Here is a 26420-nt window from a genome sequence, read left to right as displayed (position 1 = left end):
CCCGTCTGTCCCGCGGACCTGACATGTACAGGATATAGCAGACGATACAGCTGCTCTGTATACAGGATACAGAGCAGCTGTATCTCAAAAGTAAAAATCCTTTTTAATAAAAACTAATTTGAATGTTGCACCAATCACACTAATTGACGTTTGTGCTGCCGACAACGATAATATTTAATGCTAGACAAACGATAAGAACAGCCTTTGCTTGAGCCTTTGCTCGTTCTTCGGCTGATCGTTGCCATGTTAACACAAGCCAATGATCGGGAATTGGCCTATAAAAAAGGTTTTAAGGTTAGCTGCCAGGTAGTTTACTGTGAGGCTATCAATGCCTGTCTCTATATATCATTCATTAAGCGCCTTTACTGTTCAGCTGCATTGTGTGACTTTAAATATTTAAAGGGGTTTTCCCAGAGTTGAAAAAAATGACACTAGGTAATGTGATAAAAAAAAAGCAAGGCCTGTTATAGCCCCCGGATAATGCGCCAACATTTTGGTGGTCACCGCCAGTCTTTGTTTACTTTGCTGCAGCGTTGACGTGCCGTACATTCACGCGAATGCTGCAGTTAATCAATGGCCTCAGTGGTGATTGGTCACAGCGGTTACGTGGATGAATGGCATTTCATCACTGCTGGAAAGTAAAGTCCGGCATGAGCATCGACGCATGGATTAATGGGAGATTTAACAGGTGAGTATTGGTTATTTTTTTTATTTCATCACATTTCCTACTATCAGTCTAATTTCTTAAGCTCCCGGAAAATCCCTTTAACTCTACAATGGTAACTTCATAAATTTATATCAGTGTTCTGCAAAATACGACTACATAAATTTGTGAAAGTCCAAGCATGCCTTCAAAGCTAGAGACTGTCAATGTTCAGTATAAAGCATAATGATTTTTATTTATGGTATTTTACATTGGCTCATACTTCGGGCTTATTTACAACACTGAGAAAATTAAAATGTATATAGCGTGAGCTACAGGTGTATAGAATCACTATCCAGTGAGAAGGATGGCAGAGAGATGGTTGTCTCACAGTGTTTGGTTGCCTGGGAAAGCTAACAGAGGGAGAGAAGGGAAGCCAATAGTGATTGTTTTTTTTTTGTAAAAATGTCTATCAGGGCAGATACAGATGGACGTTGCGTTTTTGCACGCGCAAACAACGCTGCGTTTTGCGCGCGCAAAAAACATTTGACAGCTGCGTGTGTCATCCGTGTCTGATGCGCGGCTGCGTGATTTTCGCGCAGCCGCCATCATAGAGATGAGGCTAGTCGACGGCCGTCACTGTCCAAGGTGCTGAAAGAGCTAACTCTTTCAGCACCCTCGACAGTGAATGCCGAACACATCCTATCGAAAAACCTGTTGAAAAAAAAGAAAAAGTTCGTTCTTACCGAGAACTTCCCGGCCGTTGCCTTGGTGACGCGTCCTTGGTGACGCGCCTCTCGACATCGGGCCCCACCTCCCTGGATGACGCGCCAGTCCATGTCACCGCTGCAGCCTGTGCTTGGCTGGAGCTGTCACTTGGACTGAATTGTCATCCCGGGAGGTCAGACTGGAGGAAGAAGCCGGGAGTTACGGCAAGTCAGAACTTCGTTTTTTTTTCTACAGGTTCATGTATATTGGGATCGGAAGTCACTGTCCATGGTGCTGAAACAGTTTAACTCTTTCAGCACCATGGACAGTGACTATCTCCTGACGTCGCGTACCGATAATTTTTTTGCCGGGTTCGGCCAAAACGAGTTCGGCCGAACCCGGTGAAGTTCGGTTCGCTTGTCCGGCTTCACTCATCGCAAAGACACTCCGTTTGGATGGTCGGAAACAGAAAAGCACGTGGTGCTTTTCTGTTTACATTCATCCTTTTGACAGCTGGTGCGCTGTTTCAGTCGGTTCGCACGGAAGTGCTTCCGTGCAACCTGCGTGGTTTTCACGCACCCATTGACTTCAATGGGTGCGTGATGCGCGAAATACGCAGAGTTATTGAACCTGCCACGCTTTTTGCGCAGCAGACAAATGCTGCGCAAAAAGCACGGACTGTCTGTACTACCCCATAGACTTGTATTGGTCCATGCGTGCCGCGTGAAAACCACGCGGCCCGCACGGACCGAATACACGCTCGTGTGAATCCCCCCTCAGTGTGTTTTGTGCAACTTTCTAAATATTTTTTATTAAAAATGTATTTTTACTTTTTAAGATACAGCTGCTTTGTATCCTGTATACAGAGCAGCTGTATCTAGCACTGAGACCTGTATCCGTCAGGTCAGTGACGCTGACTGGTTCAGTGACAGCGGATCGAGTTGTTACCGATCACATCTAAGTTCATAGCGTAGATGTGATCGATAACAGTCGAATCCTGCGTGAACCCGCTGCTGGATTCAGCGCCGCTGACCTGAGTGATTCAGTTTTCAGTGTTAAAAACAGCTGCTCTGTATATAGTACAATACAAATCGGCTATATCTCAAAAAGTTGAAATATTTTTTAATAAAAAGTATTTAGAAAGTTTCACAAAACATACTGGTAGTTCTTTTTGTTTTTTTTTTACTAAAATAATCCGCTGTGTTAATGCGGTACAAAAAAAACACACAAAAACGGCGAAAATTCTCTTTTTTCCATTTCCCCACCAAAAAATTAAATGAAAGTTAATCAATAATTAGCATGTACTCCAAAATGATACCAATAAAAACGACATCTTGTCCCGCAAAAAACGAGTCCTCATATGGCGACATCAAAATAAAAAATAAAAAGTTACGGCTCTTGGAAAGCGGCGATGCAAAAACAAATAGTTTTTGTTTTAAAATTAGTAAAACATAAAAAAAAGGTATACATATTTGGATCACCGTAATTGTAGTGACCCATAGACTAGAGTTAACATGTTATTTACACCACATTGTAAATGACATAAATTTGAAACACGAAAAACAATGCTGGAATAGCTGTTTTTTTTTTCATTTCCTTCCATAAAAAAATGAATAAAACATAAGCAATATAATATATACACCCAAAAATTGTGGAATTAAAAAATACAACTTGTCCCGCAAAAAAACAAGCCCTCATATGGCTATATCGACATAAAAATAAAAAAGTTATGACTCTTGGAAGTCGGGGAGGAAAAAACGAAAAAGATTGCTTGGTCCTTAAGGCCGAAATAGACCTGGTCCTTAAGGGGTTAACCCCTTCCCGACATATGACATACAGTTACATCATAGCCGGGTAGGGGAAGTATGGAGCGGGCTCACGGAGTGAACCCGCTCCATACGATGTGGGTGTCGGTTGTTTGTTACAGCCGACACTTCAGAGTAACGAGCGGCATCGCGCTCGAGCGCGATCCCGCTTGTTTAACTCGTTAAATGCTGCAGTCAATAGCGACCACACCATTTAAATCGTTAGAAAGAGGGGGCGACCCCCTCTAACAGATCATCGAGCCCCCAGTGAGGGGGCGGGTGGCGATGGTTGCTATGGCTGCCTGGGGGCCTAATGAAGGCCCCCAGGTCCGCCATCTTTGTTCACCGGCAGGGCTTAATAGATGCCTGTCAGAATCACGATCGCTGGTTGAAGTCCCCTTGGGGGACTAATAAAAAAAGTAAAAATGAGTAAAATAACGTTTTTTTTGTGTAAAAAAAAATAAACTATTAAAAGTTAAAAAAAAAACCTTTTCCCATTTCCCCCCTAGAGCATAGTAAAAAAAGAAATAGATGAACGCCGTAAAAAAAAAAAAAAATTGTAAACGCCACAATGTCTATTTTTTGGTCACCTAATCGGCCACAAAAAATGAAATAAAAAGTGATCAAACCGTTGCATGTACCCCAAAATGGTATTATTAAAAACCACTGCTTATCCCGCAAAAAAATAAGCCTTCATACCACTTAATCGACTGAAAAATAAAAAAGTTATGGCTCTCGGAATTTGGCGACACAAAATAAATTATCTTTTTTACACTTAGTTTTTTACTTGTAAAATTAGTACATTATAGAAAAAACTATATATATATTTGGTATCGCCGTAATCGTATTGACCCACAGAATAAATTTAACATGTTGTTTTAATTGCGCAGTGAATTCCGTAAAAACGGCGCGCAAAAAACCATGGAGGAATCCCTGTTTTTTTTTCATTTTCTGCCCCACATATAATTTTTTCCTGTTTCCTAGTACATTATATGGCAAAATAAATGGTGCTACGAAAAACTATAACTCGTCCCGCAAAAATCAAGCCCTCGTAGTACTATATAGACGGAAAAATAAAGACTTTATGGCTTTTGGAAGGTGGGGAGGATAAAACGAAAATTAAAATCTGAAAGTTGTTTACGACGGGAAAGGGTTAAAGGCTCTGTGCTTGTCTGCATGAAAGGGGATATTAGCCCTATGGAAGCTAATATGGCTGACAGGAATGAGTTTCTAGTGTTAGAAAAGTCAGAAGTCAATTTGAAAAACTGTACATAGTCATTACACAAGGATTCAGAAGCATTGTCGAGTTTTCGTACACATTAAGTGACCAGTGATAGAATTATAAATGACATTAAAATTTATGTAAAATAAAAAAAATAACCTTAAGTTAAGAGTAAATGTAGGAAACATTGAAAAAAATATAACTTAAAATAGAACAGATACATTCCTTTTTTCGGAGATGCTGTTTTTGAAAGGTGAAACCTTGCCCTCAGCATAGTGTTAACATCACAACCAGTACATACACATTTTGTTCATTCAAGATTAAAATGTATCTCTTGAAGAAGAGACGGCAGCAGAACGCCTTTAACCACATCATGTCTCCGTGATACCTCTCTTCCTGTGTGATCACACTATTATTTACCAGGAATAACCTTTCTATTTTGTACAGTACATGCATGAAGTTTATAAAATAAAAATATGATAAGAAGAAGGTTCTTTTCAGTGTTTATATTATTTAGTTAGTGGAAATATTTATTCTAAGGTATAATATTCTATCTCTCTGAATTACAGTAATAGTACATGTTTACGTGATGGAATCCTTAAGAAAGTTATAAGATTCAAGGATTGAATTTAATAGTGTTCTTGTTAGAAAGACCAATGCCCAAGTACATAGTTCATTGTGCACTAAGTAGAAAGGACAGAAGTCCTGGGGAAGAGCGGCTAGTTTTCTTAAACCAGTGCAAAATCCATTACCAAGAATGGAATATGCAAAGACATAAATTTTTAAAGGGTATTGTAATGACAGGGATAGGGAAACAGACAAGTGAGCCCTAATCTACCCGCCACTCAGTCCCTGCCTACTTGCAACGACCCACCCTAGGCGACGGGGTACAACTGGGCGACCGTCCCTACACTTAATAAGTGCACGACAGACAACAGACAAGGAAACACAGAACAAAGGGAAACGGGGCAGTTGCCCACGGCAACACCGTGAGCAACAAGAGTAGTAAACGAGCCGAGTCAAACCAGGAGAGTACGAGGTGCCAAACGTAGAGCAGGAGAGTAGTGAACAAGCCGAGTCAAACCAGGAGTGTACGAGGTACCAAACGCAGAGCAGAAGAGTAGTCAGTAAGCCAGGGTCAATACGAAGCAGGGACAAGTAGTTCAAGAAGCTGCAGCAGGGCCAGGAAACCAAACGAGAAGAATCACAAGCAACAAGGAACAGGAAAGGCAGGTATAAATAGACAGAGGGCGTGAGCTAGCTCCGTCTGGCCAGGCTGTGATAGGCTCTCCCACTCCTAAGCCTGCCATCCTGAGTGGTGGAAGATGGAGTCAGTCTCACAGACATAGAAGCAGGTGCAGACTGATTACCTATGGGCGTGGATACAGAAGCTGTGCCTGGCAGATCTTTAACAGGTATTAGGATCTACATTGGTGTTCTAATAGTTGGTAGTACCATGTCCATGTGATAAAAGCAACATGCAGCCGCCTTTCATTGCCTGTTGACATGTAAATAGTTTAGAAGCAGGACCGGCATTAGGGGGGTCACACGTCACTATGGAATGGGAGCATCCGGAGCTTGCACTCGATGGCCCCCGCTTTGTGCTCAAACTATGGAAAAGAAGCTGCACAGGAGACAGCTAAATACGATTTCTAGTTTATTTAATAGACCGTGTTATTTATGTAACTCTATTGCAGTGTTATTTGGGCTCTGTATGGTAGTATTATTTGGGTACTATATGTGGGGACTCAGAAGAAGGTACTGTATAGGACACTAATCAAAGTAAGGTCAAGCCTGTTTATAAGTTACATAAAAGGGTAGTTTTACTGTAATTTAGGTAATAAAATATTCAGATTACTCCTTTTAGCCTTGGAGTCTGATGTGTATACCTTCTATTTATCTACTTGGACAGTAAGGCCGGATTCACACGAGCGTGTGTGGTTTGCGCGCGCAAAAAATGCGGCATTTTGCACGCGCAAAAGGTACATAACAGCTCCGTGTGTCAGCAGCGTATGATGCGTGGCTGCATGATTTTCGCGCAGCCGCCATCATTATGACACTCTGTTTGTATGTTTGTAAACAAAAAAGCACGTGGTGCTTTTCTGTTTTCATTCATAGTTTTTACTGCTGTTGCGCGACTCACGCGCGTCACACGGTAGTGCTTCCGTGTACTGCGCGTGATTTTCACGCACCCATTGACTTCAATGGGTGCATGATGCGCGAAAAACGCACAAATATAGGACATGTCGTGAGTTTTATGCAGCGGGCACACGCTGCGTGAAAATCTCGCGCGTTGGACGGACGTAGTATACGTTCGTCTGAATAAGCCCTAATAAAAAGGTTATGAACTTTTTGATCATTCGCTGATATACTTGAGAAAGCCAAGACCTATTTTGCCAAATATGTGTTTTACAATACACTGAGTGCAGTGTAACAGAAAGTTATGGTAATGGATAGATGAAAGGATTGGTTTTTAGATTTATACTTTGAAAACTCTGACTTATATTTGAAAAAATATTGTTTTCATTGGAGAATAATCGTGCTTATAATAAAAAGTGTTCTCCGCAATTCAGACTCAACAATGGAAACTATTTGCTCCTGATCCTCTGAGCAGTCCACACACTTTACAGAAAACAGTCTCTGGGGCTTCAATGAAAGATGAGAACACGGAATTGATTAGCTGTGAAATAGATTATGTCTCGTAACACAACATGTTTCATGACCATTAACCAGTTATTGCTGTAACTGAAATCGTTTTGTTATTGCAAATATTTAAAGCAGTCATTGGAATACCAAGCTAGGCCGAAGACAAGGGGCAGGAGGAGAGGCAGCCGCCCAGGATGCAGCTTTCTCCTTTGCTTAGTTGGTATATTATAGTATGATAATAGTCACATAGAGCTGCTGATCATCATACAGTGATGAGGATAAAATAAGTGTTTTTACATAGCGATCAGGGAAGGAACTGGAAAATACAAGAGAGCATTCTTGTAGCTTTCTATTTTGTCTTGGGGCTCAGAAGACTTATTTGTTACGGCTTAACTAAATTAATACTTAAGAGGTACCATATACATAGATGTAACTGGTCCTGGTTCCTGGGCCCTAATGCAAAATCTATAACTGGGTCCCCCTTCTACCAAGTATCATTAAATACTGATGCCTTTTTATGTGGCAGAGAGGCCTTTGGACGTTCTCTTGCCACTGCTACCTTTGCACCACTTATGGCTACACCCCAGATCATATTGCTGCAACATGCCCATTACATTTCATAGTTTTATCTACTTCTAAGAAATCTGGGTGACCGCTAATTTATTGGTCTCACTCAGGGTGGTTATCCATATTTTATGCAGTCTTTAATGGAAAATATTCCTAGTTATGCAGTAATTTAATAGGATTCTTGATAAGACAGACAATGGTGCTTCAGGTGATTTTTGTTTTATTTTGGCATTATCTTTAAAGGGCTTCCCCCAAAAATGACCTTTAGCATTTATTTATAGGACAGTATCTCTTGTGTTACGGAAACAGCATAGCTGGCTGTGCTACGCTGTTTCTGTAACTCCCAATCACTTCTATGGGCGTTTTCCGGAAACCGCAAAGCTCAGCGAGCTTCCGTTCTCTCAACCACCTTGTAACTTAGCGGCCAGGGACCAGTGACAGCAGGGCGAGGTAGGATGGGGTTCAGGGGGCCCTGTTCTAGACATAGGTGTGGCTCCCAGAGTGGAACATGCATCTATTGGACATTGGTGGCATATCCACATTCGAGATGAGAATACCCCTTTAATTTCTAGTACCGTGGCTACTTATGGGCAATGAAAAAAATATATACGTTTAGATAACTCCTTTAAAAGTGTATAGCTGTTTTAGCAAATAAAAGTTATTCTGTGTATAATGAAAAAATTTTTTTTAATTTTTCCATTTACTTTCTGCATCAATTTCTTAAGATTAAGATCTCTGCTTACTGAAATTCAAAAGAAACTTTCATTGTTTATAAAAATCAGATCTGTGTCTTGTAACAAGCTGAGCACCTGCCTGACCGCAGCATTACCAGTACAGATTTGTGTCCCCTGGATGTAAACCATGAAGGTTGTTATTGAACAAGATTAAGCAGAGATTTTGAAAACCATAAGAAATTGATACCGAAAATATATTGTAAAATTGTATCGATTTTCATTACACAAAAAAAACCTGTGAAATTACTGAAACCTGAATACCCCTTTAAGTGATTCTGTCAATGGATTGGTTACAGGGGATGTTGGTGCATGCCCTTCTAAAGGCTCCAATCATAGATTTTAACCTGCAAAAAAGACATGAGCAATTTAAAAATCACACATCCCTGCAGGTTTATTTCAATTTCTCACGCTTATACAGGAGAGCAATCCCAATACTAATAATATAATGAGGACTGTTTATACTGCAAATCCGTAACATAATATGAAAGTGGCTCCAAATCAGATCTTAGATTTTAATAATCTTGATGATGGTTTGTAGAATGAAGTTTCATTATTTGCAGATATTACCAAGCTCGGTAGAGTAATTAACACAAACGAGGATATTATTATATTACTGAGAGATTTAGAGAAGTTAGAGCCTTCGGTGGATACGTGGCGCACAAAAATGTATGTAAATAAAGTTAAAGGGAACCAGTCATCAGTCCCCCTTCCCCCTCCCCCCAAAAAAAAAAAACTAAAACTTTTATCACCGCTGAATAGTTGCTGGGGAAACAAGTTTAAACATACCCATGTTTGCAATCCCAAACCAAGCATAACCGGGATGAACTTTTTTATTCACTCACGCTTTGTATGCACAGGAATCTTTGAGTGTCTGCTGGACGTTTTTTGTTTTTTTTAGGGCTGCAACCCCTCCTAAACCGCTCCCCTCCTGCGTCACTCAACATCTTCACCAGGAGACCGTATTAAGCAAGACAAGGGGGCATTCACTACATGAAGAAGTATGAAGGTTTCACCATCCGCATAGAAGGGGTTTCTTTACTGTAAAAGCAGTGACACTATGGAACTCTCTGCCTCAACCTATTACATGTAGTTTATCAGCTTGACCAGGATGTGTCCGGCAAAAATTCACATTTTAAATAAAAGGGATGATTATTTTTAGTAAGACGAGATTACTGTAGGATTTACTTTATGTGAACTGTTTTGAGAATAAATCTATTTGTGTATTTAAATTAAAAAAAACTTTAGCAGCAGTGAGTTTGAATCCATTTGATGTCCATCCTTTTTTTTTATTTAGTTGTTTAGCTACACAGAAGTGTTTTAAGTGACAATGTTGGTCCATGACTGATATGCTATTTGTCTTATGCATGTGTTAAGCAGTGGAAGTTCAGCAGATATTGGTATTATGGAGCAATTCTACTTAAATATATCTATAGATACAGTAGATGCAATCAACATTCTTAGGCAGCATCCAGACGGCCGTGTTCGCTCCGTGATATACAAACCGTGTGTCGGCTCTATTTCCTGGACCGACCAGAGTTCAGGCAGCCGGACTCCTAGCATCGTAGTTATTTATGATGCTAAGAGCACCTGCCACCCCACAGGAATACTATCCCATGCTGTCACTACAGGACAGTATTCACGTGGGGAGGCAGGGACTCCTAGCATCATAGATACTAGGAGCGCGGCTACCTGACTGAACTGTGGTTGGTCCGGGAAATACGGCCGAAGTTCTCTTTTTATTTAATTGCTCCACCTATAATTGAATAGCAGGATGTCCACAAAGATAATGTTTTATGCCTTTTTTATAGTACAAGAGGGATATCTAATAAGCAGGAAATAAGACCAGTAAACACTCACTTTAGTAGATAGTCCATTTCACGTTTTGCTTATAGGACCATAAGCCACATATGAAGCTGGTAACGGTATGTGCGTATAATGATTGCTTACATAATTTATTTGCCATGGGAAATATGTGGTTAGCCACAGCACAATAGCGTGCTGAGAGATAGATGTCTGGTTTGAGTCCGATAACAATGTTCTCGGGCAGGTATTGAATTCCTGCAAGAGACGTATTGACATGGTCATGTCTGCCTGAACCTTTTCCAATGGTTATTTTCTGTTTTAACACGTTCTCACTAACCAAAGTGACATTAAGGAAAAAAAAAATATATATATATATATATATATATTTATTTTTTTTAATTGTAAGGGTACCTATTGTTTAAATAAACTACTGATATTAGATGTTTATATCGGTGGGATCTGGTTGCTGAGGCCCCCACTAGAACAAAAAGGCAGAAGTCCTCCGCTGACTGCTGTGCCCCTTTGTCTCTCCTTTATATAGCCGTCAACTGCTTTCCTCAGAAAGACGAAATACAGGTGAATGTTGAAGGGGCTTAACTGAGCACTTTGCCTCTTCATTCTAGCGCTTGATAGGAGGTCTTAGTACCTGGACCCCACCAATATGAACTTCTGACGTTTCCCTATTTTTATTTAAACATCAACACAAAAAAAATTACCTCAGAAAAATCAGTCCCAAGGTTGACCCATTGAGGCCATGTTTAGTGCAGCCATGTTTGTGTTGTCTTGGCCTAACAGATGCTAAAGTTTAAAACATGGCACCTATTCGAGTTTCCATAGCGGTTGTCACCAGCTCAGGCACTAAACGCCAAATATTATTCACAATTACGTTATCCCGCCTGCTCACATTCTCTTACTGCTCTTAAGTGCCATATATATGAACCAGGAAGCTTTGGATGAACATTGTCTTTGGTTTCACCCAGATAGGGATGTTTTGCAGTGCATAGGATTATGGGACTCAAGATGAATGACTATCATTAGTAAAGCAAAAGTGTATATTTTACTGCAATGGGAATTTGTGGAACTGTGTTGTATGAGGGCTTATAAACGAAACCAAGACAGAGCTTTAGCTTAATTACAATGCCAACTAACATTGTCCTAGCTGCTAGTATACATAATAAATCATTTTTTACGCTTTTTCTTTGGTAATCGCATACATGGTTAAAACATGCTGAACAGTCTAAATGACTGTTTGGCCTCTAGTGAGTCACCTCTGAAGCTCGAAAACAAAGAACCGTAATAGGTTCATCTGTCAAGCGTTGCACCTGCAAGTATATAGTCCGCCTGCTGTGACATTGCTCTCCTGTAGTGTTGGGTTACTAGTTTGGCCTTCTAACTACTTGTGAGTATCTGCCTATTTTTCTAAAGAAAATACAATTTAATTATACGGTGAAACAGTACCCTTAATGTCACCACCATTTATGCTATGTGTACAATGGGGAATTGTTGAAGTCTTCACTAAGAAAGATATGGGATATTAATATGACCGCTGTATGAGTGGCTCTTGCTGACTGGATTCCTTAGGTATATACAATGAGGACATATGTAATAAATCATACCATGGGGTGAATTATTTCACCTGCAGGCCTATTGCAGTCAGACATGGTAGCACAAACCCCACAATACTCAATCAAAATGAAATAAAACATGACAACAGTTTCTTTGGATAAAAATGGCCACGGTGTTTATTAAGGGTAACCTAAGATAAAATAATTCGAAGAGAATAACCATAAATAAATCGAATAAATAATAAAATATAAATATTTTGACCAATAAAAACCAAGTCCGCCCAGCATTAGCTGGGTGACAAACCCCTCTAACAAACAACGTGACGTGAAGGAATTTAAGAACAATAGGGCGGGAGGGTGGGCGACGGTCCAATCTTCAAAAACTGGCTGCTTGACCACGATGAACTGCTCCTTTTATGTCCAATTTTCCCGCCTTTAGGATTTTATCAATGACCAATCAGCTGGCCTTCCACAAAACTGCCTGCAGATAGAATCTGCCAGAACCTGCTCATGCAATTGCACAGCTGACCTAGGTCCAATCAGCTGGGACCAACTCCAAACTGCCCAGAGACAGAAACATCTGGAAACCGGCTCGTGCCACCAGCACAGCTTACCCGGGGGACACCACGATGGTAAGTACCATTCTAATATAAAATAACAAATGGAGAAAAGAGGGAAAGGGGGAGAGAAAAACATACCAAGCAAAAAAACATATTTTATTAACAACTTATGGGGGGCCGTGCGACCATGTGTCCCCCAGGCAATAGCCTGGGGGGCCCCTGACATGGTAGCACAAACCCCACAATACTCAATCAAAATGAAATAAAACATGACAACAGTTTCTTTGGATAAAAATGGCCACGGTGTTTATTAAGGGTAACCTAAGATAAAATAATTCGAAGAGAATAACCATAAATAATCGAATAAATAATAAAATATAAATATTTTGACCAATAAAAACCAAGTCCGCCCAGCATTAGCTGGGTGACAAACCCCACAAGCCATGACATTACCAAGACATGGCCCCCCCAAAACACCGCAGCCATTCTTCAATTAAATTCTGCAGGCCCAAATTGAAAATGTCGATACCCACATCAGAAAGATGTATACAATCATTTCTGAACAGCCCGTCTGTGAGGTCTTCAAGGTCACTGTGTCTATAAGAAAGACCACCGAGGACCGACATGTATTTAGACATGGCTCTATTAATCCTTTTACGGATTCGATTCAAAAACTTAGAATTTCCAGAGGACCATAGCAGTCTTGGAATAATCTCTGAAAAGGAAATAGTAGCGTCAGGGAAAAGACATTTTATCAAGGCTATATCCCTTCTCATTTCCCAAAGTAAGTCCAAAGTCTTTTCTTTACCTAGGTCATTGCCTCCAGCATGGATGACAATTAAATTCGGATCCGGCCAATAAGAACTCAGTGATTTAACTAAAGAAAACACGTTCTTCCATTGCAAACCCCTTACCCCATGCCAAAAAACCGAAAAAACTAGCGGATCCATAGACAAATTTTCTGTATAGGACCTTCTCGCGGCTCTCTTCTGTGCCCAAAATATAAAAGAGTGGCCAAGGATCCAAACAACCAAACGCTTACCTGTGGATATATAATTACACTACTAACAAGTCTGGTCGAACATAAAGTTTAAATCTATTAGACTCCCACCTTCCAATTCTTTTTATAATCCCTTCATCAATTCCTAACTGTGCAGCTTCCGTAGCTGCACCTATTCTAAACGAATGGGAGGATATTTTTAAATGCTCCAACTTCAGGGACTTCAAACATTTCTTTAAAACAGAGTTAAACTGAAATCTGGACAGCTGATCCCCATTCTGATGAATCAGGAAAGCAACCCCAAGACTCGGCCTGATTGACAACCAATGTTTAACATTAGAAACTGGGCAAAGAACAGAACCCGAAAACTGATTAATTCTAACCAAACGACCTTTTCCTAATTGATCTGTCTTAGATTTTTTTAACAATAACAAAACATGGTCAATTTTGCAACTAACATCCTGAAATGAAAGGCCCGGGACTGAAACTTTACTCTCTGCCACCAGTTCGCTTATTCTCAAGGCTGCAAAGAACATTAACACAAATGCGGTTCTAAACAAACACACTTCAAAATTACTAAAACAAACTAAATGTAACACATTGAATAATTTTAACAACAAATCTAATGAAATAGGCCTTTGTCTTTCCACAACCGGAGCTGACCTATGGTAACCTTTCAAAAGCTGCTTAACTGGGAAGAGCGAAGAAATAGCCGGACAACTGTTTAATTTAAGAAAGAAAGAGATGCCTGCCAGAGACTTAGAAATGGAGGCAAATGACAGCCTCCTACTAATCAGGCTACATACAAATTTTAAAACTAGACCTACCTCATTATGAAAGAAATTACAGTTCTCATTAACACAGAAATTAACCCACTCCTTCCAAGCAGCTGAATAATCAGCCCATGTTCTTGGAGCCAAGGATCTCTGAATATTAACATAGATTAGTCCCAAATCAGATTCCATAAATGAGGAGGACACGGAATTCCACAAAGCTCCGCTTCTGGTGCCATCGTTCTGAACCTCCGCCACTGACAACGAGATAATGAATCTGCTATATCATTCTTTTTTCCTTCTATATAGCTAGCTTTCAACCAGATGTTCAACTTCAGACAACATAAAGTTAAATGTCTTAATATCTTAACTACTAATTCACATTTTGAAGATAATGTGTTAATTGCAAAGACCACACCTTTGTTATCCGTAAACAACAAAATTCTCCTATTCTTAAAATAATGACCCCATACAACTATGGCTACCAAAACCGGAAATAATTCCAATAAGACAATATTTGAAGTAACTTTGCTTACACGCCAAGCACTGGGCCATAACTCAGCCGACCATTGACCATTAAAGAATTCCCCCGTAGCCCATACTACCGGCTGCATCCGTAAATAAAGACAAAGAGTCAGAATCCTCAAAATTAAACTGCCAGCAACTGCGTCCATTAAATTTAGATAAAAATTCTAGCCATACAGCTAAATCTTCTTTTAGCTGAACCGTTAACCTAATATGGGACCTAGGTGACTTAAGACCCCTTGTTGAAAAATACAGTCGCTTTGAAAAAACTCTTCCCATAGGAATAACTCTAGAGGCAAAGCTCAACAACCCTAACAGTGACTGCATATCACGTAATGAACATTTCTTCCTAGCTAACATACTGACTAAAGAAACCCTTAACTTTAACAATTTTTCTTCTGGTAAACTAAATTCCATTCTCTCAGAATCTATTCTAATACCTAAAAATTCTAATGACCTACATGGAAACACAGTCTTCTCTTCAGCTAACGGAACACCAAAAAATTTCATAAACTCGACAAATTTTAACAATAAGGAATAACATAACTCAGAACTAGCATCACCTATAAACAAAAAATCATCAAGATAGTGCAGAACACCTCCATCCGGAATTTGCTTCTGCACTACCCAATGTAAAAAGGATGAAAATGCCTCAAAATAGAAACAAGATAAAGAAAAACCCATTGGTAAACATTTGTCATAAAAATAATCACCTTCAAATTGAAAACCTAGAGAGTTGAAACCTGCAGGGTTAACTGGTAGTAAACGGAAAGCTGATTTGATATCAGCTTTTGCTAAAAAAGCATTTTGACCAAACTGTCTCAATAAAGAGACAGCCTGATCAAACGAAGCATAGTGTACTGTCGCTTTAGACTTGTCAGCATCATCGTTTAATGAAGCCTTAAACGGGTAAGAAAGGTGATGTATTAAACGGAATGAATTCAATTCCTTCTTAGGGACAATTCCTAAAGGTGAAAGTCTAAAGTTTGTAAACGGCGGATGTATAAAAGGACCAGCGATCCTGCCAGTTTCAAGCTCTTTCAGGATTTTTTGATGCACAATATCCTTATGCTGCTGGATGGATTTCAAATTATCCACCCAGCAACAACCAGATCCTTTGAAAGAAGGGATATCAAAACCAAACTTAAAACCGTTAAAAATTAAATTAGCTTTCTCCCTGTCTGGGAACATTTCTAGCCAAGGCGCCATTCTTATTAATTTCACTGGCGTCCATGCTTTTGGATAACTGTTCTTTGGAACTAGGGGGTTGAGACTGGTTTGCTCTTTTAAAACAGCGACACATTGGGTGCGAACCCCCACAAAAGGAACATTCATGTTTATACCGACAATTGTTTAACCATTTACACTGAGCTTCATTATAAGCAAAGCAAACTCCTTTCCTCAACGTATTCTGAGAACTAGGCTGCTGCTTGGGCACTGACCTTTGTGGAAGCATTAAACTAAGCCACAAACCAACATCCTTAGTGCCCCATTTTAATGAAGGGTACACTGCCATCTTCTGGCGAAACATTTCATCATAATTGTACCATGCTAAACCACCAAACTGGCGGTAAGCCTCAAGAATAATGTCTACATGCTGAAATAAATTACTAGAATTAATGAAAGACTTTTCCCCTAAAACTGAAGCATAGATACAGAACGCCTGTAGCCAGTTAAAGAAAGACTTAGGAGGAGAACGTTTTTTATCCTCATCTTTATCAGACTTACCATCCTGCTTGACAAGAGTCTCCTTCGCGGATGGTAATAAAGAAAATAAATCTATAAACTCGTTCCTCCAAATACGCTCCTTAATTGCTGGCTGTAAATGAAAACCTAATGGCGAAATATCGCAAGACATCACTTCCTTACAACAAGTTTCCGAAACACCAATTCCTTTCTCTAAAACAGGAATATTACTAAAACCAGCATTCTGTAAATGCTGACTACTATGCTTCCATACATCAGCGGGGGAACTAGCAGGAACAGCCGACTTACTGACCAAATCAGCTAATAATTTTAAAATATCAAACATTACATTAGAATTGAGGGGAGGGGGGATGGGGTGGGACAGATAAGGGGTAGCTGGCATCTCACCACTCTGTTCCACCTGTCCTGGGTCGTGCACCACTTCTGCTACCTCCTGCTGCGTGCCTGTAGATCCTGGGGAAACTTGCTGACAGGAAAGTTGACTCCTGGGACCTCTTCTTCTCCTTGATACTGGCGGGGGTGGGGAATAAGCCATCCTAGTCTTCCGGCTCCTCTTCCTCGGTTGCAGCTCTGAAGAAAAGTCCTGCGCCGCCTCTAAAACCAGTGAGGCCGGCGCTTCCGCTGTGTCCTCCACACCATCCTTGGAGCAGGAGGGGGTACCCGACCAACCTGTTGTCTCCCGTTCTCTGACTAAACTTCTGGCCAGCGGGTTAGCCAATTGCGCCGGCACTTGCTGCACACTTCCGGCACTGTGCGCCACCTTCTTTGATGACACGGTCGGCCGCCTCCTCTCAAGCTCCGGCACCTGGAGCGAACGTCCGGAACTGCGCTCCACCCTCAGTGATGACTCTGCTGCAGACTTCATCCTCTTGGCTGCAGCTGATGACGGCACCTCGAGCGACGACCCAGCAGGAGACACTGCTTCCTCTATGTCGTTTTCCAGCCCAGTAAGTTCGCTTCTTCCCTCGACTTCCCTCGACGGCGCTGCTGCTAGGCATTGCCTCAGCCAGTTTTCTCCTCCTTCCGACTCCGCTCTTCTGATCAGCTCCATCAGCAGGACATCCATGGCGACGGTCCAATCTTCAAAAACTGGCTGCTTGACCACGATGAACTGCTCCTTTTATGTCCAATTTTCCCGCCTTTAGGATTTTATCAATGACCAATCAGCTGGCCTTCCACAAAACTGCCTGGAGATAGAATCTGCCAGAACCTGCTCATGCAATTGCACAGCTGACCTAGGTCCAATCAGCTGGGACCAACTCCAAACTGCCCAGAGACAGAAACATCTGGAAACCGGCTCGTGCCACCAGCACAGCTTACCCGGGGGACACCACGATGGTAAGTACCATTCTAATATAAAATAACAAATGGAGAAAAGAGGGAAAGGGGGAGAGAAAAACATACCAAGCAAAAAAACATATTTTATTAACAACTTATGGGGGGCCGTGCGACCATGTGTCCCCCAGGCAATAGCCTGGGGGGCCCCTGACATTAGTTACTGGCAGTGCTAGTACATTAAGAATACCACTACTCCTTCTCTTCCCATCACTTTATCAATGCTGCCAGTGTGTGAAAATACGTATCATGCACCCATGAAGTACGGCTTTGCACTATAAAGTGCTCGTACCGTGTGGTAACTACTAATTTAGTGAATTTAGTTTAATTTTTGTTCAAATTTTGTTTTAGTTTAGAATTCTGAGTATTAAATTTACATCTCAGGAGCTTGTAGACACAGATTGTCTGGCACATTAGACTCAGCCCAATATGTGCGTCGCACTTTAAAGAAGTTGCCCGAGATTTGTAAAAATTTCAGTAACTTCAATAAATATAGAAAAATAGAAATAGAAAGGTTAAATAGTTAAACCCCCCCCCCCACTCCACGCTGACGCTGCAGTGCTCCCCATTGTACTTGCAGCGACTTCGGCAAATACATCATTCACATGACTGCTGCAGTCAATTGCGGGCCTCAGTGGTCATGTGCTGTGCAGGCAGCATCACTGCTGAGGCCAAAGAATGGCTGCAGCAGACGCGTGAATCATATGCTGTAGGACTGGCGGGGACCACCGGAGTATTGTCGCTGGAGCGGCAGGGGGAGTTAAAAGGTGAGTAATCATTATTTTTCTATTTTATAACCTTTACTGCAGTTACTGAAATTTTTGCAAATCTTGGACAACCCCTTTAAGTCATGTATGGCTTTATAATGTTTGTCTGCTCTTACAATGTAAAGCAGAATACTATAGTGCAGTTCTCATTACATCTAATACTCAATGAAGCCTTCCCTCGGTCCTTCCCTGGGTGTCCTCCTATCATTTCCACAGCACTGTGAGTACCTAATTCACATATGCAAATACACAATTTATATTTATATATGAATGCACACCTTTCATTGTATTCATATGTCAATGTTCCCTTCAGCAGATATTTGTTTCAATAGACTTTGTAATCTTGATAGAACCGTGGATGATATGGGTTTATGTTCTGCATTTCAGAGCAGCTCGACCGTATTTTCACCCTCTGGTGTTTGATTACTAACAAAAAGGATTTGACACCACAGAAAAATTATTTTACTATATAGAAAATCTACTCCATTAATGACCAGCTAAATCTTTTAGTTTTTGCTTCTCTGCGTCAGCAGCTAGAACTTTTTTATTTTTTTATTGTCGTGACTATATGAGGCCTTGTTTTATGCAGAAGAATATTTATTCCTGCGCAGTTTGGGGGTAAAAATAAATGACTATGTAATTTATTTTTGTGACGTAAATACAGAAAAAAGCAATTTACGGCATTGTGTTTTTTTTGTTTCTTTTTTTTTATACTGTTTTAAGCTGAACAACCTGTTGAATTAATTATTCTGGTTATTATGGTCATGTAGATGCCTAATATGTGTTCATTTTCTAATGTATGGGCAACAAAATATATTTTATACTAAATAATTACTTTTTTGAAGACATTTATTTTTTTTGTTACATTTTTAATCCCATGAAGGGATAACGTTTTAGTAACTTTATTTTATGCTTATAATGTATTAGCATACTCCTCTATGCTAATAGATTATACTGGGTCACTATGATACAGGCTGCTGTTAGGGTAACACATAGTGTGCCCTAATAGCACGCTTACAGAACAGACAACCCTGGTTCCTTTCTAGGTCCCCTCGCTGACTACAGAGGGTTCCCCCGACCTTGAAGAGGGGAGTCCCCTGTAATCATTCTGTGCTCACCATAAGCCTTTCCTACAGCAACGACAAAAGACTTTGCTGTACATTCCGGACATGCACTGCGCGTCATTAAAAAGAAAGTGGGCAGTCGGGAACAGGTTGAATGTTTGTTCATCCTTGTTTTTCATCCTTGTTGCAATACAGTCTACCATTTCTCAAGGAAGACTTCAACACAACAGTCTACGTTAACTTTGTAATCATGTTAGAGTACTTAGTATAATGTCTGCACAGGTTATAAAAATTGTGATGGCTACACAATATCTTAAAACATATATTTAAAGAGGCTCTGTCACCAGATTTTGCAACCCCTATCTGCTATTGCAGCAGATAGGCGCTGCAATGTAGATTACAGTAACGTTTTTATTTTTAAAAAACGAGCATTTTTGGCCAAGTTATGACCATTTTTGTAGTTATGCAAATGAGGCTTGCAAAAGTCCAAGTGGGTGTGTTTAAAAGTAAAAGTCCAAGTGGGCGTGTATTAGGTGCGTACATCGGGGCGTTTTTAATACTTTTACTAGCTGGGCGCTCTGAAGAGAAGTAACATCCTCTTCTCTTCAGAACGCCCAGCATCTGACAGTGCAGATCTGTGACGTCACTCACAGGTCCTGCATCGTGACGGCCACATCGGCACCAGAGGCTACAGTTGATTCTGCAGCAGCATCAGCGTTTGCAGGTAAGATCGACTTACCTGCAAACGCTGATGCTGCTGCAGAATCAACTGTAGCCTCTGGTGCCGATGTGGCCGTCACGATGCAGGACCTGTGAGTGACGTCACAGATCTGCACTGTCAGATGCTGGGCGTTCTGAAGAGAAGAGGATGTTACTTCTCTTCAGAGCGCCCAGCTAGTAAAAGTATTAAAAACGCCCCGATGTACGCACCTAATACACGCCCACTTGGACTTTTGCAAGCCTCATTTGCATAACTACAAAAATGGTCATAACTTGGCCAAAAATGCTCGTTTTTTAAAAATAAAAACGTTACTGTAATCTACATTGCAGCGCCTATCTGCTGCAATAGCAGATAGGGGTTGCAAAATCTGGTGACAGAGCCTCTTTAAATGTATTGAAAAGTTAGAATGTAGAATCCTTCATGGATTCTTAGAATGACCCAAATTTGTAGATTATAGTTATAATAACATATAGCAGAACAAGCACTTAATCTCATATCTTCTAAGCTACTCTTCGATATATAGCTACATAGTGCTCACGATTTTATCGTTCACTTCTACACACAAACAGAAAAGCGTGCTAGAGAAAGAAGTCACATGTGCTATCTTAGATGGCCATCACAACAACATGGAATTGTCTATGTCAGGCTATGTTCACATTTCATCTAGGGGCTTGGGTTGGCACATACGACGGAGAATTCTACTGAAGTATGAACTAAATGCATACGTCATATGTAGGCCCTAACGTTTTTTCTTTTAAAAAAAATAACAGTTTTTCTGCGGTGGCCCATTGTATAGGAATATGTAGCAGACTATGCTTCGCTACACAGAAAAAAAGTGAAGAAGATAAACAAACATATACCAGCCTGGCGGATGGGAGAAGAACTGTAATGAAGGGGGTAGGGAAACAGACAAGTGAGCTCTAATCTACCCTCCACTCAGTCCCTGCCTACTTGCAACGATCCGCCCTAGGCGACGGGGTACAACTGGGCGACGGTCCCTACGCTCAATAAGTGCACGACAGACAAACAGACAAGGGTACACAAAAGCAGGAAAAAGGGGCAGTTCCCCACGGCAACACCGTGAGCAACAAGAGTGGTGAACGAGCCGAGTCAAACCAGGAGTGTAAGAGGTACCAAACGCAGAGCAGGAGAGTAGTTACATAGTTACATAGTTTGTACGGTTGAAAAAAGACACATGTCCATCAAGTTCAACCAAGGGATGGGAAAGGGGAAGTGGGATGGGAAAGGGGAAGTAAAAAATTTCTACACATAGCAGTTAATATTTTTTTGTTCTAGGAAATTATCTAAGCCTTTTTTAAAGCCATCTACTGTCCCTGCTGCGACCAGCTCCTGCGGTAGGCTATTCCATAGATTCACAGTTCTCACAGTAAAGAAGACTTGTCGTCTCTGCAGGTTGAACCTTTTTTTCTCCAGACGGAGGGAGTGCCCCCTTGTTTTTTGAGGGGGTTTTACATGGAACAGGATTTCACCATATTTTTTGTATGCGCCATTCATATATTTATATAAGTTAATCATGTCCCCCCTTAGTCGTCTTTTCTCAAGGCTAAATAGGTTTAGTTCTTTTAATTTTTCCTCATAACTTAGATTCTCCATGCCCCTTATTAGCTTCGTTGCTCTTCTTTGTATTTTTTCCATCTCCAGGGCATCCTTTCTATGAACTGGAGCCCAGAATTGGACTGCATATTCTAGATGAGGCCTCACTAATGCTTTGTAAAGTGGTAATATTACATCCCTGTCCCGCGAGTCCATGCCTCTTTTGATACACGACAATATTTTGCTGGCCTTTGAAGCAGCTGATTGACACTGCATGCTGAAATTTAGTTTATGATTTACAAGTACACCCAGATCCTTCTCAACAATTGACTCCCCCAGTGTAGCTCCCCCAAGGACATATGATGCTTGCAGGTTTTTCGTACCCAGATGCATAACTTTACATTTATCTACATTAAACTTCATTTGCCAAGTGGACGCCCAAACACTTAGTTTGTTTAAATCTGCCTGCAATTCACAAACATCTTCCATAGTCTGAACTATATTGCATAGCTTGGTGTCATCTGCAAAAATAGAAATAGTGCTATTAATCCCATCCTCTATATCATTAATAAATAAGTTGAATAATAGTGGTCCCAGCACTGAACCCTGGGGTACACCACTTATAACTGGGGACCATTCAGAGTAGGAATCATTGACCACAACTCTCTGGATACGGTCCTTGAGCCAATTCTCAATCCAATTACAAACTATACTTTCTAAACCTATAGTCCTTAATTTACCCATTAGATGTCTATGAGGGACAGTGTCAAATGCCTTTGCAAAGTCCAAAAACACTATATCCACAGCGGCCCCTCTGTCTAGGCTTCTGCTTACCTCTTCATAAAAACAAATCAGGTTGGTTTGACAGCTTCTGTCCTTTGGCTGTCACTTATAATACTATTTATTGTCACATAATTCTGTATATAGTCCCTCAATAGCCCCTCAAACATTTTCCCCACAATTTATGTTAAGCTTACTGGTCTATAATTACCCGGCGAAGACCTAGAGCCCTTTTTGAAAATAGGCACCACATTTGCCCTGCGCCAGTCCCTTGGCACTATACCACTCATGAGAGACTCTCTAAATATTATGAAGAGGGGGACAGAAATAACTGAACTAAGCTCTTTAAGAACTCTAGGGTGTAACCCATCTGGTCCCGGGGCCTTGTGTACATTTATTTTATTTAATTTAGCTTGGACCATATCTACATTCATCCAATTCAGTATATCAACTGATATATTAACAGCACCGGCAGCGGCTACATCAGCTGCTCCTTCTTCTGTTGTATATACAGAGCGGAAGAACCCATTTAGTAACTCTGCCTTCTCTTGATCCCCTGTGACCAACTCCCCATTACCACTATCTAAGGGTCCTACATGTTCAGACCTGGGCTTTTTTGCATTTATATGCTTGAAGAATTTTTTAGGATTTGTTTTACTATCCTTGGCCACCTGCCTTTCATTTTGTATTTTTGCTGATTTTATTACATTTTTACAGATTTTATTAAGCTCTTTATATTTTACAAAGGCTGCAGATGTACCCTCAGATTTGTATTTTTTAAATGCCCTTTTTTTGTCATGTATTGCCCCTTTCACAGAAGGTGTAAGCCATGTGGGGTTTAATTTTAGTCGTTTATACTTGTTACCTGTAGGAATACATTTTGCACTATAATTACCCAAAGTAGATTTGAAAATCTCCCATTTATCATTTGTCCCATTATTTGACATTAGTTCTTCCCAGTCTATATCCTGAATTGCCGCCCTCATCCTGGGGAAATTGAACAAGCCGAGTCAAACCAGGAGTGTACAAGGTACCAAACGCAGAGCAGGAGAGTAGTCAGTAAGCCAGGGTCAATAGTCAAATAGTTCAAGAAGCTGCAGCAGGGCCAGGAAACCAAACGAGAAGAATCACAAGCAAGGAGGAACAGGAAAGGCAGGTATAAATAGACAGATGGCGGGAGCTAGCTCCGTCTGGCCAGGCTGTGATAGGCTCTCCCACTCCTAAGCCTGCCATCCTGAGTGGTGGAAGATGGAGTCAGTCTCACAGACATAGAAGCAGGTGCAGACTGATTACCTATGGGCGTTGACACAGAAGCTGTGCCTGGCAGATCCTTTACAAGAACACTCTTTTGGCATCTGTCAGATCTGTAATGATCCCTTCAGCCCTGAATGTAATCATTGAACTTGTGTGAACAGGGCTTAGTCTAACTTTCTGCATTCCGGACCTAGATCTACTGTGTAGACTTGATCAGGAAGGACTTTCAGCCCCTGATTGTGAATAATGAATGTTTTCATTTACTGATGGCAAGCATGGATGAGGGTTTATAGCACAAAGTAGATTTGAAAGTTGAATTAAAGTCTTATCATACAGTACAATGATCACGTGTTTTTTTTAGCTTAACGTAAGATTTCCCGTGCACCAGCCAGTTGCTTCTTAGTGTCTGATGAAAGTTTGTACTTCGGTACAAGAAAGTACAGTAGAGGTGTTTATAGCCTAAACCAGGGGTCAGCAACCTTCAGCACTCTATCTGTTGTGCAACTACAACTCCCAGCATGCCCTGACAACCAACAGATTTAATATTCCAGCCAAAGGCTGTCAGGGAATGCTAGGTGTTGTAGTTTCCCAACAGCTGGAGTGCTGAAGATTGCTGACCCCTGACCTAAACCATAGTAGTAGGGTGCAGTACTGTGCCAGCCATGAATAGAAGCAGGACAATCTAAATAAGTGATACATTTTATTGACCAATGGAATGGATTAAAGAAGCAAGCCCTAGGCGGCTGTGCAAGGTATTGCAGCACTGTCCCATTCACTGCCACGGCCCCTTCAACAGCTGAGTGGCCGGGGTGCTGAGAGTTTTGACGACTACCGATCTAATATTGATAGCCTTCCCTAAGGATACATTTTAAAATCCAGGATAACCCCTTTAAAAAAGACTATTGATTAGACATCACATGTGTCTGAAGAAGAGAGCTAACTTGTTTTGTATCTTTAATCTACTCAGGCAGAAAAAGATATCACTTAAAAAAGTATTCCTACTAACATAAATCTAGTTAAATCATCAGAGCTTAATAAAATATTAATGTCTGTCATTTTAACCAATTATGGAAAATTAACCGTTCAAAAGCTATTGCAATACCTGTGCTCCCTCAGCGATTGTTCAAAACACGTACTTTTGTTTTTTGTCTTTTTCCTTCCCCTGCACATGCGCTGTAGCTGTCTAAACACTGCTTGCAGTGTGGCTGACCGCAGGTTGATCAGGGAAATCATGTAACTATGTAATGTCGGCAGATAGAGCATTGAGCATGGGAATTATGGGAGACCGGCAGCATGCCAGGGAAATTGCAAAGACTGCTCACATTTTGCAAACAGATCCTGGAAGTATACAGATTACCATTGGAACACCGAGACGTGAAAAAAAAGTAAAGTTTTAAATATATATATATATGTATATGTCCATTTTTATTTCAATGTATTCTGATAACAAGAGTGTCTAGGCAAGTTTTATTGATGGGAAAACCCCTTTAACTACAATGTCCAAGCCTGAGCCTATATACTTAAATCAACACTAACTTTTCAAATAACTTATGCTAATGTTAGAGTATACCTGATATATATCAACTTTGTAATGTACTTATTGTTAAAATGTATTTGATTTATCCACGCAAATTCTGTGTAAAGATGTCTCCCTTCCTGTACTCTGCTGTACACCCCCTGTTGTCAAGCAAAATCCATCCCTAGATACAGAGCAGAGGAAATGGATTGCAAGAATCTGTGGGGGGGGTGTCCCTTCACAGCATTCCCATAGAAGTCTATGTAGAGGGGAGGTGGAGCAGGAGAAGGAAGCATGGAGGGAGGAAACACAGACACACTGCACATAGAAGTCTATGGAGAGGGCAAGGGCAGCAGGAGGAGGGAGCAGAGTGAGAAACACAGGCACGTACAGATGTGCTGCAGCTGCTCGTAGGATTTATATCTCACCGCAGTGCATATATATTAATATATATATATATATAGACAAGCAGAAATAAGCAGCACTTCATGTCCAAATCTACAATGGTAATGGGTGCAAGCGGGTAATCCCGATCCAAGGATTGTAGATAGATATGGAATAAATCCCACAACACTCCAATATAGCAAAAAAAGTGGTTTATTCAGTCAAGTCACTAAAGGTTGCAGTTGTGAGTTGACTGAATAAACCACTTTTTTTTTGCTACATCGGATTGCTGTGGGATTTCTTCTATATCTATCTACAATCCTTGGATCGGGATTACCCACTATCTATCTATCTATCTATCTATCTATCTATCTATCTATCTATCTATCTATCTATCTATCTATCTATCTATCTATCTATCTATCTATCTATGTGTGATAGATAGAGATGAGAGAATTCTCCTCTGCTCTATGTGTGCAGTGTATGGCAGATCTGATTGCCGTTAGGCTCCACCTGCAAGTATAGGGAAAACGGAGAGTGAGAGAAAGAGCCTGCAGAGGGGAAAACTGCTAATAAATGCAGAAAACAAGTCATATAATGGCCAGAAATGGTGTAATTCCTAATGTACACACATGGGAGAGCATATTCTGAAAGTCATCTAAAAAGTTAGGTATGCTTTAAGAATGCAGTTTTTAATGTAGCATATTCCTTAGTAAAATCGGTCTAAGGCCCCATGCACACGAACTTATTTTTGTGGCCGCAATTCACCAGCAAATCTGCGGGTGAA

General features: G+C 40.7%; 2 protein-coding genes across 4 annotated transcripts in view; one reads left to right on the top strand and one right to left on the bottom strand.

Moving 5' to 3' along the window:
* Nucleotides 1–26420, top strand: part of KLF12 (KLF transcription factor 12) — a 242613-nt gene that overhangs the window by 93017 nt on the left and 123176 nt on the right. The window lies entirely within an intron of this gene.
* Nucleotides 11852–17732, bottom strand: LOC142740832 (uncharacterized). 2 transcript variants are annotated; one of them, XM_075850256.1, is made up of 2 exons: nt 16280–17732; nt 11852–13295 (listed from the first exon to the last, which is right to left on the bottom strand). In XM_075850256.1, the coding sequence occupies exons 1-2, from the start codon at nt 17322–17324 to the stop codon at nt 12703–12705; spliced, it is 1638 nt and encodes a 545-aa protein (XP_075706371.1). In that variant the 5' UTR covers nt 17325–17732; the 3' UTR covers nt 11852–12702. The 2 variants fall into 2 exon arrangements, with proteins under 2 accessions (XP_075706371.1, XP_075706372.1); XM_075850257.1 differs by having other exon boundaries at nt 16646–17732.

The sequence above is a fragment of the Rhinoderma darwinii genome, chromosome 2 (genome assembly GCF_050947455.1).
Source record: "Rhinoderma darwinii isolate aRhiDar2 chromosome 2, aRhiDar2.hap1, whole genome shotgun sequence".
In the NCBI taxonomy this organism is placed as follows: Eukaryota; Metazoa; Chordata; class Amphibia; order Anura; family Rhinodermatidae; genus Rhinoderma; species Rhinoderma darwinii.
The sequence above is the reverse complement of the archived record's forward strand: the minus strand, read 5'-3'. Positions and strand labels throughout refer to the sequence as shown.

Coding starts and splice junctions, on each gene's coding strand:
- LOC142740832 (XM_075850256.1), bottom strand. CDS start 17,324: ATGGATGTCCTGCTGATGGAGCTGATCAGAAGAGCGGAGTCGGAAGGA. Junction 13,296..16,279: donor GACTCTTGTCAAGCAGGATG/GTAAGTCTGATA, acceptor ATATATCCACAG/GTAAGCGTTTGGTTGTTTGG.